Source organism: Atractosteus spatula, chromosome 7, assembly GCF_055471065.1.
Source record: "Atractosteus spatula isolate fAtrSpa1 chromosome 7, fAtrSpa1.hap1, whole genome shotgun sequence".
Taxonomy (NCBI): domain Eukaryota; kingdom Metazoa; phylum Chordata; class Actinopteri; order Semionotiformes; family Lepisosteidae; genus Atractosteus; species Atractosteus spatula.
Window position 1 is genome coordinate 55,037,357 of NC_142712.1, and position 13,608 is coordinate 55,050,964.

At 41.9% G+C, this 13,608-nt stretch overlaps 1 protein-coding gene across 1 annotated transcript in view; it reads left to right on the forward strand.

Moving 5' to 3' along the window:
* LOC148831450 (RNA polymerase II elongation factor ELL2) overlaps nt 1-13,608 on the forward strand; it is a 50,465-nt gene that overhangs the window by 20,222 nt on the left and 16,635 nt on the right. Inside the window, exons 3-4 of the mRNA XM_088922179.1 lie at nt 6,378-6,505; nt 9,096-9,259. Of these exons, the coding sequence (XP_088778305.1) occupies nt 6,378-6,505; nt 9,096-9,259 (292 nt within the window). The remainder of the gene's footprint in view (nt 1-6,377; nt 6,506-9,095; nt 9,260-13,608) is intronic.

Sequence of the window (13,608 nt, forward strand, 5' to 3'; positions counted from 1 at the left end):
CATAGTTCAGGTTATTGGTCCCCCTCAGCTGCGTCTGGCTCCGAGCTCTGCGGTGGCACCAGAACACTGGAGAGTTAATGTGGTCGTCTGACACACACATGGGCTTTGAGCAGGCCGGACAGCAAGGGGTCCCTGCCTGGGTTTCATTAATGAACAACACATCGATGTCGAATTAGTTTGCATCTTGGTTCTTGGAAGGTAGTAATAGGATGTTTAAGTTATTATGTAACAGTTTATTAGTACAGTTTTTTTTAAGTAAACGTGCTATAATCTGATTTTATAGCTGGAATAGACCAAAAGAATATTCAGAACAGCTGTGTTTTTTTTTCCCCAAACTTGACTTTAAAACGTCACGTTCCAACTTCGATGCCAAGATAATCTGTGGAGAGTTACTCTGAAAAAAACATTTTCCAGGATTTGCTCTTTCACTGTGTATTTAATGCGACACTGTTAGTGGGCATATAATTTTAATTATTATTTATAGAGATGTCATTTTTGTATTCACATGGAACTCACAGCAGTCATTCTGCTCCCCTTGTCTCTGTACAATTTGCTGACCCCTCCCTTCAGTGGCATTGCCTGTGAAACCTTTCCAGATTGAAGGCTTACAAGCAAAACAGGTCACACCTCTTGTTCTTTGCTTGCCTGTAGCAAAACCACCAGCTTCAGTCTGGTATTAGCAGAGTGGCCTACCTGCTCAGAACACCAGCCAAAGTGCAAATTGAGTTCAATAACCAGAATGCAATAGAAAGTGAAAAGAAAAAAAAATCTTTCTAGGCTCCCTTCTACCTGTAGAAGTCAAGGCAGTGAGAGTTGTTGAGAATCAGCTAGCTGTAGTCAAACGTGTTGCCAATTACAGGAAGGGAAAAGTTGGCAGGATTCAGTTGTTGGAAGGTGGGGATGTACTGTGTCACGGAAGACTGCCTCCGTGTCACGGAGCTCCAGGAAATTTCGCCTTAATGAGGGGAGAGGTTTCTTCACAAGCCTACTGACCAGTTTTTGATGCTTGAGGAGGTATCTTAAGTTTCCAGGTAAACCCCTCGCAGTTTGGAGGAAGCTAAGTGTACAGCCAAGTGCTCTCTCCCTGCGCTGCACCCTTCGAAGGCAGGCTGTCAGGTGAAGGTGAGACACGCCATTTGTTTTGGAGTGCTGTTACTAAGTTCCAGAGTTCTTAATCGGATCTGGCAGCTTTACACCTGTAAGACTCGGAACGCTAATTGAAGGAGTTGCTCGTGGTGGTTTAAAGATCCCACAGAGAGCCACCTAGCTTTCTTTTCCCCCCTAACAAACGCAAGAAAAAGGGAACATCGTGGACTCCTCCTCGATTCCTCTGGCGGAGAGAAAATGAGCGCTAATTGTATTAGTTTATGCGTTAGTGTTTGCCTTGACACACACCAGACATGCACAGCGGCTCACTGGACATCTGTGGAGCTCCGTGCTGCTGCGGAGGGCTGGGCAGCGTGCAGTCTCCTCTCTGGACAAGGCCCTGTCTCTGGCCCACCCCACTGGCCTCAGGCTTAAATGATGCTAACGCCTGTTCTGCAGGCAAGCCTGGCATTAAGACCTGGCATTGGTGACATGCACAGCAGCCTTTTAGCTTTCACTGTGGGGATCTTCTATTCTCTGCTTCTCTGTACTGAGGTTAGGCATGAAGGGCTGTGTACCCTGAACATGTGGACAGCATGTGTGTTCACGTTATACTGTAGGACTAGAAACATTTCTGGCAGTTTTCTTTGCACATTTTCTGGGGCGGGGGGGGGGGGGGGCTGGGTAGGACACTGGTTCAAACGCCTGTGCTTTCATGCTTTTTCAGTGCTGCAGTTGCAGTTATCATTAAATAACGTGTTGCTTTAGATCAGTATGTCTGTTTGGCTGCAATTCTTATCCGAATTGACTTACACTTGCTCCCATTGATACAGCTGGGAATTTTACTGGAGCTGTTTGAGTTCAGTGGTACAACAGCAGCGACTCACTTGTGATTTGAACCCACAACCTTCTATGGACATTATAATTCCACAATAACCATTGCCTCTCACTGCTGTCCACCTTTTCTAGGTTGTACAGTTACAATGTCTTTTCTTATCTACTTTTGCTCCACCATGCTGTAGTACACCTTAATAGTTTGGGACCTCCTAAGAAAAAAAATGAGGATCAAATAGCCTATATGCGCTCCATACATGCACAGTGTCATCTATGCTTTCATGCAACGGTTCAAAATGTTTGGCATTGTGAAGAGATCATTTGGTTACATATGTAAAAGCCATTTTGAATACAAGTATGATGTATTCAAAATGTATGATGTATGATGTATGATGTATGAAAATTGTATGATGGCTTGAACCAAATGTTTGGAGCTTGGTTTTGCAGTCGCTGTATCCCTCGGCCACATGGCAAGTCAGGTGAAGAGAAATTGAGAGAATTAAGTGCTGCATAACAACTAGATGACCAAAGAGCTGCCTGTGAAGTGTAGGGTGTCTGTTTGTGCAGCTTAATAGGAACCATGCACTGCTTCTTCCAAACTCAAAAAAACAGCTGAAACCCACAAATCGTGTGTATTCATGGGTGACTGGAGAAACTGAAGAAAAGAAGCCAGTTTAACACCTAATTACCGAGCACATTTTAATTAGCAACTTTTTAAAAAATGCAGAAGAGTTGCTGGCCGGGTGATAGTCGGTCCTCATTGTGTGAATTTTCAAATTACAGCTGCAGGGAGCAACACCTTTCGGTTTCTTGTCATAATGGAGTATATTACAGTTTTTTGACGTGGCATTGTTTGGGAAGCTGAAGAGTTTAAGAGTTTGTGTTCTACATCGAGAGATAATGTGCTGTTTAACTGGAAATGGAGGTTGTAGCTCCTCCGTCGTAAAGATTTTCACTGTGGTATTTTTCAGCATTTCACTGCATGTGACTTCCCTCAAGCCAGTTTGAACTGTTGTTGTGTGGTGTTGGCTTAAAACACTGTTGTGAATGCAGCTCTCTAAAAAGACATTACCGGTTCCCACTTTCTGCACAAAGCGTTAATGAAGAGGAAGTGCTAATGATTTCTTCTCCATAAATTAGGGGTCTATTCTCAGGTGGAAATTGGTTTTCAGGAGGAAAATATGGTACGTTTGCCTTCATCTCCATAAAATCCTCTAGTACAGCAGTTCCCAAACTTTGGTCCATGGAAACCTCATGGTCCTAAAATTACTACAGACTCCACAGACAAGAAATTATGTGACGTGGAATCTGATTTAAGACTAAGAGCGTTATTGCTTCAACCCGACAACCTGTCTTTGAAGTCAAAGTCAAACAAAACCGTCATCTCATTAAGTTACTCAGCATATACACATTTACACACTGCTGTGATTTGCAAGTATGTTTGCTGAGGTAATGAAAAGGAGTTTCACATAATTTAAGGTATATGCATTACATATGTTTACTGGATTGACTGTGGCTTATTTCTTTATGATGTATGATGTATCCTGTATGATATATTATTATAGATAATATAACCTCTATGTAACGGAATGTAAAAAAACAACTGGTAGCACACAGTGCCCCTTGAAACCTTTGGAAATTGAAAAGGGTTCCTTGTGCTTAAAACATTTGGGAACCGCTACTCCAGGAAAAATATGCATCCTCACAAACTGAACGGAAAAATAATGAACACTGTGTTCACACTTCTGATATTTTCCTTTCAGTGTTGTCTATTAAAAAAATGGAAATTGACCTTTTGACCGTGTTCAAATAACAGTCCTTTTACACTGACAAAAGTTATAATAATGCTTGAGGAACTTCCAGATCACAAATTTGTGATGAAATGAAATAAAACTGAGGGACATTTCACTGTCCGTATACTTGACCCGAGGATAGCTGTTTTAGGAATCCTTTCTGAATGTCTTCTGTAACCTCATTTTCACTTGACATTAAGTGCTGTCGCCTATACACTATTTGCAAATGAGCTGTTTAATTGCTTTTGTGTGTGCATTTGTTTTTAAATTTCTAACCTGACTCCAGAAAGCCTTCTTTTTCACTGAGCGTGCAATCCTTTAAAATTGGTTTGGTTTCCTGGCATTTGACCAGTCAGGGTAATTAGTTTGTTTATTCCTGCGTGGTGCGCGTTTTCAATAACAGGCAACATAAGCTGTTGCTTATTCCAGAAACTGATCCAACAAATGCTCCTGCGGCTTCAACCCTCCACGCGCGCATCAGCAGGACGGCTTTGCCTTGGAGAAGTTCCCCCTTTCTCCCTGGTGGTCGTTGCTGAGCCCTGCTACCTGTTTCCTGGAGAAATGTTGACCGCACAGAGCTTCTCCCTTGAAACAAAGCGAGGAGGGCTGGCCCCTTGCAGCGCGCTCGTCTCTGACGATGTGGTGCCTGCCTGTGCGGCAGCAGCGTGTGAATGGAGGGAGACAGGCTCTGATTATAGTGGAGGGCTCCAAGTGTTGTTTAGCTAATGGATTAAATGGGGAGCTTGTGCTGGTGTGCCTAATGAAAAGAAAGGAGCTTTACCCTGTGGCAGTCCTAGATGCTGGCTCGCTGGCCAAAGCTTTGGTGTGAGCGCCTCACAGCATGTTTACGCTCGGATATTTATTCAGCGCGGCGTAGGTGAAGTGCTGGGTAAATGCTCAACCCCACCCCGACACCGTGTGTGTTCCTGCAGGCTTGTCAAAGATGGGTCCGTTTCAAAACAGGTGAGGGAGGCGCTATGTTTATCCCCGTGTGGGACCCATGCCTCTGCAGGGGGGGGGATCAGTTCTGATTTTCCAATGTTATTTAGCTGTGCAAGAATGTGAGCTCTCTTGGGTAAAGATCCAATTGCCTGTGGAATATAAGTACAGAAGATGAGACTACAGAACAATATACAAGATAATGATGTGAGCAGTGCTCATTATTACCCTATCCACTGACTGAATCGATCGCAGCATCACTTGAGCCTAGACTTGAGTCTCCATCTGTACGGCGTGTCCTGATATTTCACTTCATGCATTGAAAACTCTGCTTTTTAAAAAAAAAAGTATTTGATAATATTAGTGTAAGATTTGATTTAACCAGTGCAGTTGTCCTTCTTTCTTTTCTGTTATTTTCTAACTTACTGATTCCCTTTAAAATCAGGTGACCTTAATTAGGGCTTCCTAAGTTTAGATTTTTTGAAAACTGGGACTGAAGAGATGAAGAACCTTCGGCTTGTCCTCATAACTCATCTGTTTAATCCTTTGTTGCTCTCCAATTATTTTTATCCCCAAATGTAAGGCAAAGAACAGAACTCCATGCAGTACTCCTGATGAAGTCTAATCCACTCTGCACTTTAAAATGGACTTCTTTAGACATAAACCCCAAGGATACAATTGGAAGCTGCAGTGGGGGGGGGGGGGGGTGACAAACTTTTAAAACTGAGAACAAGACACTTCTTTACCCAATGGGTTGTACGAATTATGGAACAAGCTAATCAGCCGTGCTGTGGACACTCTGATACTCTGGCTTCTTTCAAGAAACAGCTGGAGGAGATCCTCGGTTCAATCAGCACTAACTGCCCAACAGGCTGGATGGGCCAGAGCCTCCTCTCATTACACAATGTACTGCGTTACTGTTTGTGGCTGGGCTTGGGAACAGCAAGTTCTGTACTTGCACAATGCTAATTTTCAAAGTCATTCATTTCATTGTCTAAGGACAAGATGTCCACTAGCACATAGTGTGAGATTTAGAGTTATATTAGGATTTCCAGACTTGGATTTTTCTTCAGTTTTCTGCTCCTTCAATTTCCCTTCTTTGAAAACCTATTCCAAACCAAAGCTCTGCATTTTGTTACAACTGTCCACGTTTAACAGAATCTTACCTTTCTGATGTAAAATTGCGGAAATAATCTTAACATCTCCTGACTCTGCTTGGACGTCCGTGGCTTATATTACTAAAGCAATGCACATTTTTAATTATGAATGCGGTTTTCTGACTACATGTCATTGGCTAAATTCAAGTCTGTTAGAACTGGAATTATTTGGAAGGGAATGCAAGTTTTAAATATCCCAAAGATTTCAAGGGTTTGTAAAAATGCAGTAACTGGATTTATGTATTAGGCAAAACATTCCGTCATTTTATACTGTATTAAAAAACTTTAGTTGGCATTTTGGCAGCTTTTCAGAGCCTCAGGGTTACACATAAAACACTTAAAAGTGATGTTAAATACTGTCGAGGCTGAAATTTTGGCAGAGCTGACACCTAGTTGTTCTCTCAAGATTGAGGTACAGAATTGCATATTGGATTGATTACTGATATCTGTCATTTAAGAATTATAGCCCTTTATGCCTGCTTGGAGACAGTGCTTTGGAAAGCTGTTTAAGGCTTTATTGAAACCAGATCGTTCTCTGACATTGGGCCTTTTTTCTCTCATTTTACAGTACATCAAGATTCCAGTCCCTTCTGCTGACTCCTCGGGAGCTCTCCGTGTTTTCTCTTTCTACCTGTCCAGCGACAGCAAAGACAAACCTCAGGCCAGCTTTGACTGTATTCACCAGTATGTCTCAAGGTATGTCTTGTGCACAGCAGTTTGCTGCACACTCAGGCGGGTAGTTCATTTGAGATTCCTGGGATGTGTGAACAGAGAGAGTCCCACACTTGTGCATTCTCCACTCCACGGTCAAGTCACTGGGGTCACATCTCTGCAGCAGGTTCACAGAAAGCACCCCTTTCATTTTGTAGATTTTAGCAAATGCAAAACATGGAATCTTTTTGCTCTGGTAGGAAAAATAAAATGCTGGCAGCTATTCTGAAGTCTTCATTTATGTTTACGAATAAGGAGATTTGGGAATTACCAAGTTATGGGAAGCATTAAGTAACATGTTTGGAACTGATCATTTATTGCGACTTTGTACACGCAAAGTCAAGAATCCGAGTTTCAATGCCACTGGCAGGTCAGAAGCTCACATGTCTTTATGGGCCTCGTTAATTGTGAGACTTCTGCTGAAACAAAGTGTGAATTTAGTGCTTTCATTGTGTCTCCCATCACACGATGTTTCCTCCTGTATTAGAGCGTGAATATCTCATCACTTAATGAGCAGTAAGATGTTCCCGGAGAGGCCGGCGTGAGCTGTCTGTGAGACAGCCGTCTTGGCGACAGAAGCTACAGCTGCAGCCTGAACTTTGCTGTGCTGTACAGCTGGGAGAGCGAGCCAAGTGTAACATTAGGAATGATCCGAGTTCCTAATCAGATCCGAGTTCACCAGGGTCCTGTCAACAGTGTTGGTGCCTAGAGAGAGAGGTTTTAAAGGTTCCGAGGACTGTAAAAGCTTCATCAAATGCTGAATTTTGCAGGTTAGGATTGATGGTTATGCTTACCTGCTTTTCAGAGACATAAGTAAATGAATATATTTGTTTTTTGATAAACTACTGTTCAGAAGATTGCAGCATCTTTAATTGTAAAAACAACATTCAAACAAAGACTCAACCTTAAAACATTTTTTTTAAATCAGCTTTTCATTCTTTGATAATTTGTTTGGAACAAATTCAAGAGGACTGTTTAACCTCTTTTAATTCAGAACGGGTCATTTTGGATTTGTCAGCACTTTGCCATGAGGAGAACAGTTTGGCAGGGCTCTGCTGTTTAATCATTCCAGATGTTTGCTCTGTGCTGGCTGTTGATCTGAATGCAGCAGCAGAGTGATAAAAAAGGCTGAACTGTCCTCACATTATCCACACTGATAAAACATTTTTGCCATGCCTACAGGAAGCCAGCAGCCGAAAGGGCACATTTTCACAAGCGCAGCTCGAGCGTGTTGATATTTTTCTTAACTTCAACATCACGCGGCAGTTTTTATTCTTTAAATTCAGGACTTGATGCAGTTAATAGGTTTGTAAATGGTTTACTGAGCACCCTGCTGACGCAGTCTGGCGACCATTTCTTAAGATACAGATCAGTGCTGTTCACACTCTGGTCTTGACATTCACGGTGTCAGTTAATCATTGAACACACTATAAAGGAAGACCTCAGTCATTAATTGCTGCTCTGGTTAGGCAGGATGTTGGCACATTTCTTTTGCACTTTGGCTACCAGCTCCTGTTTTGCTTTGTTTTTTTTTCTCCGTCTTTTGCTTTACAATTTGGTTTAAGGTGTTCCATCCACAAATCATCCCTTAGTGCCCTTCAGACAGAGCAGCGGCAGAGAGGAGCTCCTGGCGGAGTCTCCTGTCTGTGGACGTGCAGCAGCTGCCCGAGTGGCTCTTGCTAATGGAAACAAAACATCAGCAAAGTTCTGTTTTGAGATTAAAGACTTAAGTTGCAGTGAGGGGGAATAACATGTCTGAACATGAAATGGATTTGATACAGATTCCACTTTTGCCTATTTTTAACCTCCCGGTTGGGAATAATTTCCCAGAATGATCTCTCAGATAAAGAGCAGACCGTGTTGATTAACCTGTGCCATGGTGCTAGCTGCACCGAGCCTGAAGAATTCCTGAAGGCCTTCCTAACACTTCACTCTTTGAATTCCTTTGTACCCTCTGAGAAAGGAGCTTGTAAGTGGTGTTCTGGAAGAGTAAGGGGCACTCTGTCCAGGCCAATGGGAAAGACCAGCAGCTGCTGACCTTCGCCCTGCAGTGCCATCACGGTATTGTGATGGTGGTGCTTGGTGTCAAAGGTCAGGTCAGAGGGCAGCAAAGCACAGTTCTGCTACCCAGCTGCCCAAAGGGCAATGGAATGCTAACGCTGTCTGATGTTCTTGATGCCATTCTCAGAATTCATGATGTATACAGTATGTGATTCATTTAAAAACCGAGAAAGACGGTTGTAGCACTCTTAAATCTGTTTATGTATAGAGCTCTATCCAGGAAAGCAACCTCTAATTAGATTTCTGAGGTCTGGTTGGCAACAGTCACCAAAGCGGAGCGCTATCAGAGCATTATCTGGTAGCACAGCCTCAGAAACCTGCAGGGCCTGCCACAGATTCTTGCTGTTTACCTGGAACAAGGGTGTGGTGCAGGATCTCGGGGTTGTTTCCTCTCTCGGGGGCTCGCTGCACTGTGATCAAGGACCTGGTGTGGGCTGTGTCCCCGCTGGGCTCGGACGAGATCAGCTTGTTTCAGGCGTCCGTTCCCTGACCGGCTCTCCCCCCATCCCGGCAGCGATGGCCGCGAGCAGCTGGAGTGCCAAGGCAGTATTCAGGACAAGATCACCGTCTGCGCCACCGACGACTCCTACCAGATGACCAGGGAACGCGTGTCCCAGGTGGAGAAAGAGACCTGGAGTCGGGCGGCGATAGAAATCAAGCCAGGGACGACACATCCGAGTAAGTGTTAGAGATGATCTTTCCATTCTGGTTGTCTTAGAAGCTTTTCACTAATAGCATACACCAGGATGGTAATTGTGCAGATTCCCAGAAGGAGGGCGGTCAAGGGATGTCAGATCCAACAATCTGTACAGTTCCTCGCAAAAAGACTGATCATTATATATTATCTCTCTTTTCACTGATATTGCACTCAGAACAGGGCCGTTCAACTGAGTGACTTGTCCAAATCATTTAGGAGTGCCTCATCAAAGGGCCCACATATTTGCATGTTTGTAATATTGTAGTTTTGGATTTTCCTTTGCAGTTTTTGCTTACATTAAAATTTCACCCAGTGTTCAAGTGTTTGAGCCTTCGAGATTTGATTACAATTGAAGTGTTTCCGACACTTGTAATTTGACGAAATGGGACATCATTGGAAGGGGGTGAATATTTGTGAAGGGTGGACTTTAGCCGATCTTCGGTGAACTTCTGGCCTTGATTGAAAGTGAAAAGTTTTTTTCAGTTGGCTTCTTTTGTTCTCAGGATACCTGCGCGACAACCCTGAAGTGTAGACATCTGTTATTCGCCATCTAGGAACAATCTGTTGTATTATAGACAGTTATAAAAGATTGTTTGGAGTGTGGTTCATGCTTTGGGCAGGATTAGGGTTTTATTATTAACCTGCAGTAAATCTGTTTCAGAAGTTTATCACCTTTATCACAGATCATATCACATCTCTATTCTTTATTTTGCTTACATACCATTTTGAGTCATACATACCATTTTCAGCCCCAGATCTCAGACAATGTCTGACTGTATATTTGTTCTTCTTCCGCTAGATTGCTTGGTCACTTTGGCAGTGTCCTAGTTTGATTAATGTGATTGAGATTGCCAGAAGTATGCACTAACAAGGATCATAGAATAGATGGAGTGTGCCTGAATTTAATGCGCTTGGTATTCAATTAGTTTTTATCTGTAAACTAATGAATTATACATGGGTTCATCTGATGCGGAGTCAGTAATTCATATTAACTCATTAAGACAGAGCTCTGGGACTGTCCTGAGCACCATATTTAGGGATGTTTTCTCTGTCTGATATTGTTAAGAGGAGGTGACCAGACTTTTCTCTAAAAAGAACCGTTTTCTGTGAATCTGAAGCTTTTCTGCTGGGGAAAAACTGACGCATGTTATATGGGGAAACTACTGTGAAAATACTAACAGGGTATTTCATAAGATGACTCCTTAGAGGAAACTGGAAAATCAAGTTCCCTTTACTAAATGTTTGTCTTCATTTTATTTCAGTTTATCTTTTCGAAGGTTCTTAGATTTGTGTACCTTTCTCATTAATCTGATCTTGAGTGACTGGAAATGTTTTGTTTATGCGCAGATTTCCAAGTATTGTGGAGCTCCTTCAGCTCACAAAAAAAAGCCAATACACAGGACAAGCTCGGCTGCTGAGCTTTGGTGTTCACAGGACTCTTGAGTTCAGTCAAAAAAAACACATGGCTCTACTTCCCTTTCAAACACAATCTAATTCTTCTCATTTTCATTTGCACATTCAGTCTTCTGCTAAACATAAATTACAGAACTTTTATTCTGAGCCCTGTTTTTGTGACACTGTAATAATATGCTGAATTCCTGCCGTGGCTCAAAATACCACCTCATTTTTCAAAAACTCCCACCCATGAATTAAACAAAATGCATCACAGTAATTTAAGACGGCGTGAACCTTTTGAAGGAGAAAAGAAAAAGAAACTTGTGTGCAATCATGGGAATTTTGAGGTCAGTGCTAGCTTGAGAATCCTCCCCAGTCTAAAGGTCATTACACAGTCTGAGATAGCTCACATCATCTTAACCCAGTGAACAGTGTGATGTGACGTACATCTTGTTTTCCACTGCGCAGTGCTGAATACCTTTGGTCGGTTCTGTTACACAAGATGTATAATTAGTCACTGAAGTTAGGTTAGCTCTAACCATACTGAATTCATGGTTGTCTGCGACTCATTCAGTTCTCTCCAGCCACTATGTCTTTATTGCACTTGGGCTTCTGGTCTATTTCCGGTCATTCCAATCAGGATGAGGAAGATGACCTGATTAGTGTTTAGCAATTGAATGCTCAATGCCCCCTTCTTACCCTCACCTTTCCTGAGAAAGTGTTCAGAAATAAAGTAGGAATAGATGTGTGTTTCAAGTCAACTTCACAAGTCAGTTTGTGACATTCTTAAAAGATTGCACTAAGCAAGTAGGAAGAAACTGTGCTGCCTTTCCAAGATAGGAGCACCAGTGACACTGAACACAAGGAGGTGATTCGGTGGTCAGTTTCCAAAGAGCACCAGCTTGGTCAAAAGGCTTGTCAATATGGAAAGCACAAGATTTTGCAGAAACCCATGTGCACATACTGTATGTGTACTAAAATATACTTAAAAATTGAATGTATACACTGTTAATAAACTCAGTGTCCAGTAACTTTCACTCAGGTCTAATTTATGACATTACAGGTTTTAAAGAACTTTTTCTTAAACAAATGAGGCCTTAATCTGACATCAGGATTTGGTTTTGAATTGAGTTGCTGTACTAACCTGTCCTGCTGTATGAGAGGTTCTGTTCTTAGTTCTGTTCTGGTACCTAGGTGTTGACAGGAAACAGTAGAGGAAGCTGTGGTTTGGCCGAATGGTTTCAGGGTGCAAATAAAACCTAACTTTGCTTCAGGAGCACAGCTGTTTATGAAAGCTAAAAATTCTTGATGGTTTGTAATAACTAATCTGCTATTTTAGAACAGCTTTTTTAGTATGAATGTTAGCACTCTAACATCCTCTTTCCAAATTTGACACCTTTTGGTGGATTTGACAATGTTCAGCTTTCAAAAAACGTAGAGTAAATAGAGCAAAAAATCTTTTGAGATCACCCTGATAATGCTCACGTCCTCTGTGGGTTTTGAATCATTTTAATGAGATGTACTGTCAGGCTTTTGTACTCTTATTTGGGGTAAAAAGTCCTGCTTTAATATAAATGTTGTTGCTCTTTTAGTGTGAGTAGTTTTCCACTTCATTTGTATGCTCATATCCATAGAAATCGTAATTAGATGCTGTAGATCTGCAGTGTATCATCCCCAGCTACAGTACACCTGAAACCAGCTTTTTGTAATAGTATATGTTCATTCAGGATGCCCTCAGCTCTGTGATTCTATGCTTTAATCTTAGAGACTATGTACGCATGCATTTAGTATCCATTATCATTCAAAATTCGAACTCTTCTTGTGAGGGCAGATTTAATCTGTGTACTTCAATAAAATGGGACTCCATGGTTACAGAAATCACTTTGGAAGGAGCTTGGGGCATGAACAGTCATGTCCATCATTCAACGAAAGAATGCATTTTGCTGCACTTGATAGAATAGTTTATTTTTTATTTTATACTGTAAATACAGTTAAGTAAATGCCTTGGCACCAAGCTATTGCCTTGACATGCTTTAGAACAGGATTTGAAAATGTGGGGTCCAGGATGTAGCTTAATCTCGTGCCTGCAGTGACACTGTCCCATCTTGTCTGCACTGCATAAGGGAAATGTGCCCATGAGCATCAATTTAATGTCACCTGAGTCCCTGACAATGTTGCAGTGATTGCATGAACTAAATGAACGATTCACTGTAGCAGAATCACCGTAGCTAGTCAGGAAGGCAGAAGCACACTCTCTGGTTTCTAAATGTTAGAATTAATTCACATAAGACATTCAATTTAAATGAAAATATAATAAAGTTTATAATAAAGGCTTAAAGCATCTGCATTCAAAACCTGTTATTGAACACTGGTAATTTGGCAGCGCACTTTAAATGCCCAAGTAACCCATTGACCTGCCAGCAATGAAAATAAAAGGTCTTTAACTCCCTGTATTTGTGTACCATTAAAGTGTATAACTATTTAATTAGGTCATATACAATAGTCCAAAACCAACTTTGCATGTTTTTTTTAGTTGTGTGGTGTTTTAAAGGAATGCCTTTGTAGGGACAGAATAAAATGGAGCTGCTCTGAAACACGAAGACTGAGGTGGGCCCAGAGTTCTGAGCCAAAGCAATATTCTGCCCAACAGTCCGAGAAGGTTCTGCCGGGCCTCTGTGTCCTCCGGTGACCTTCAGAGCAGAGCTTAATCTTTAATGAGATTATGACTGCAAGATATCTGTAAGAACTGCCTTGTCTCGTTACAGTGAGCAGCTGCCTTGAGTTCAGATGAATTAAATAAATGGTTTTGATGGAAGGAAAAAAGACCAGTGATTTAGTTGCTTTATTTGGTCTACTGTTTGCACTGGAATGAAAGGTAAATGGCACTGTAGACCCATTCTCACCTTCAGGTCTACAGTCCCACATGGTACATTAC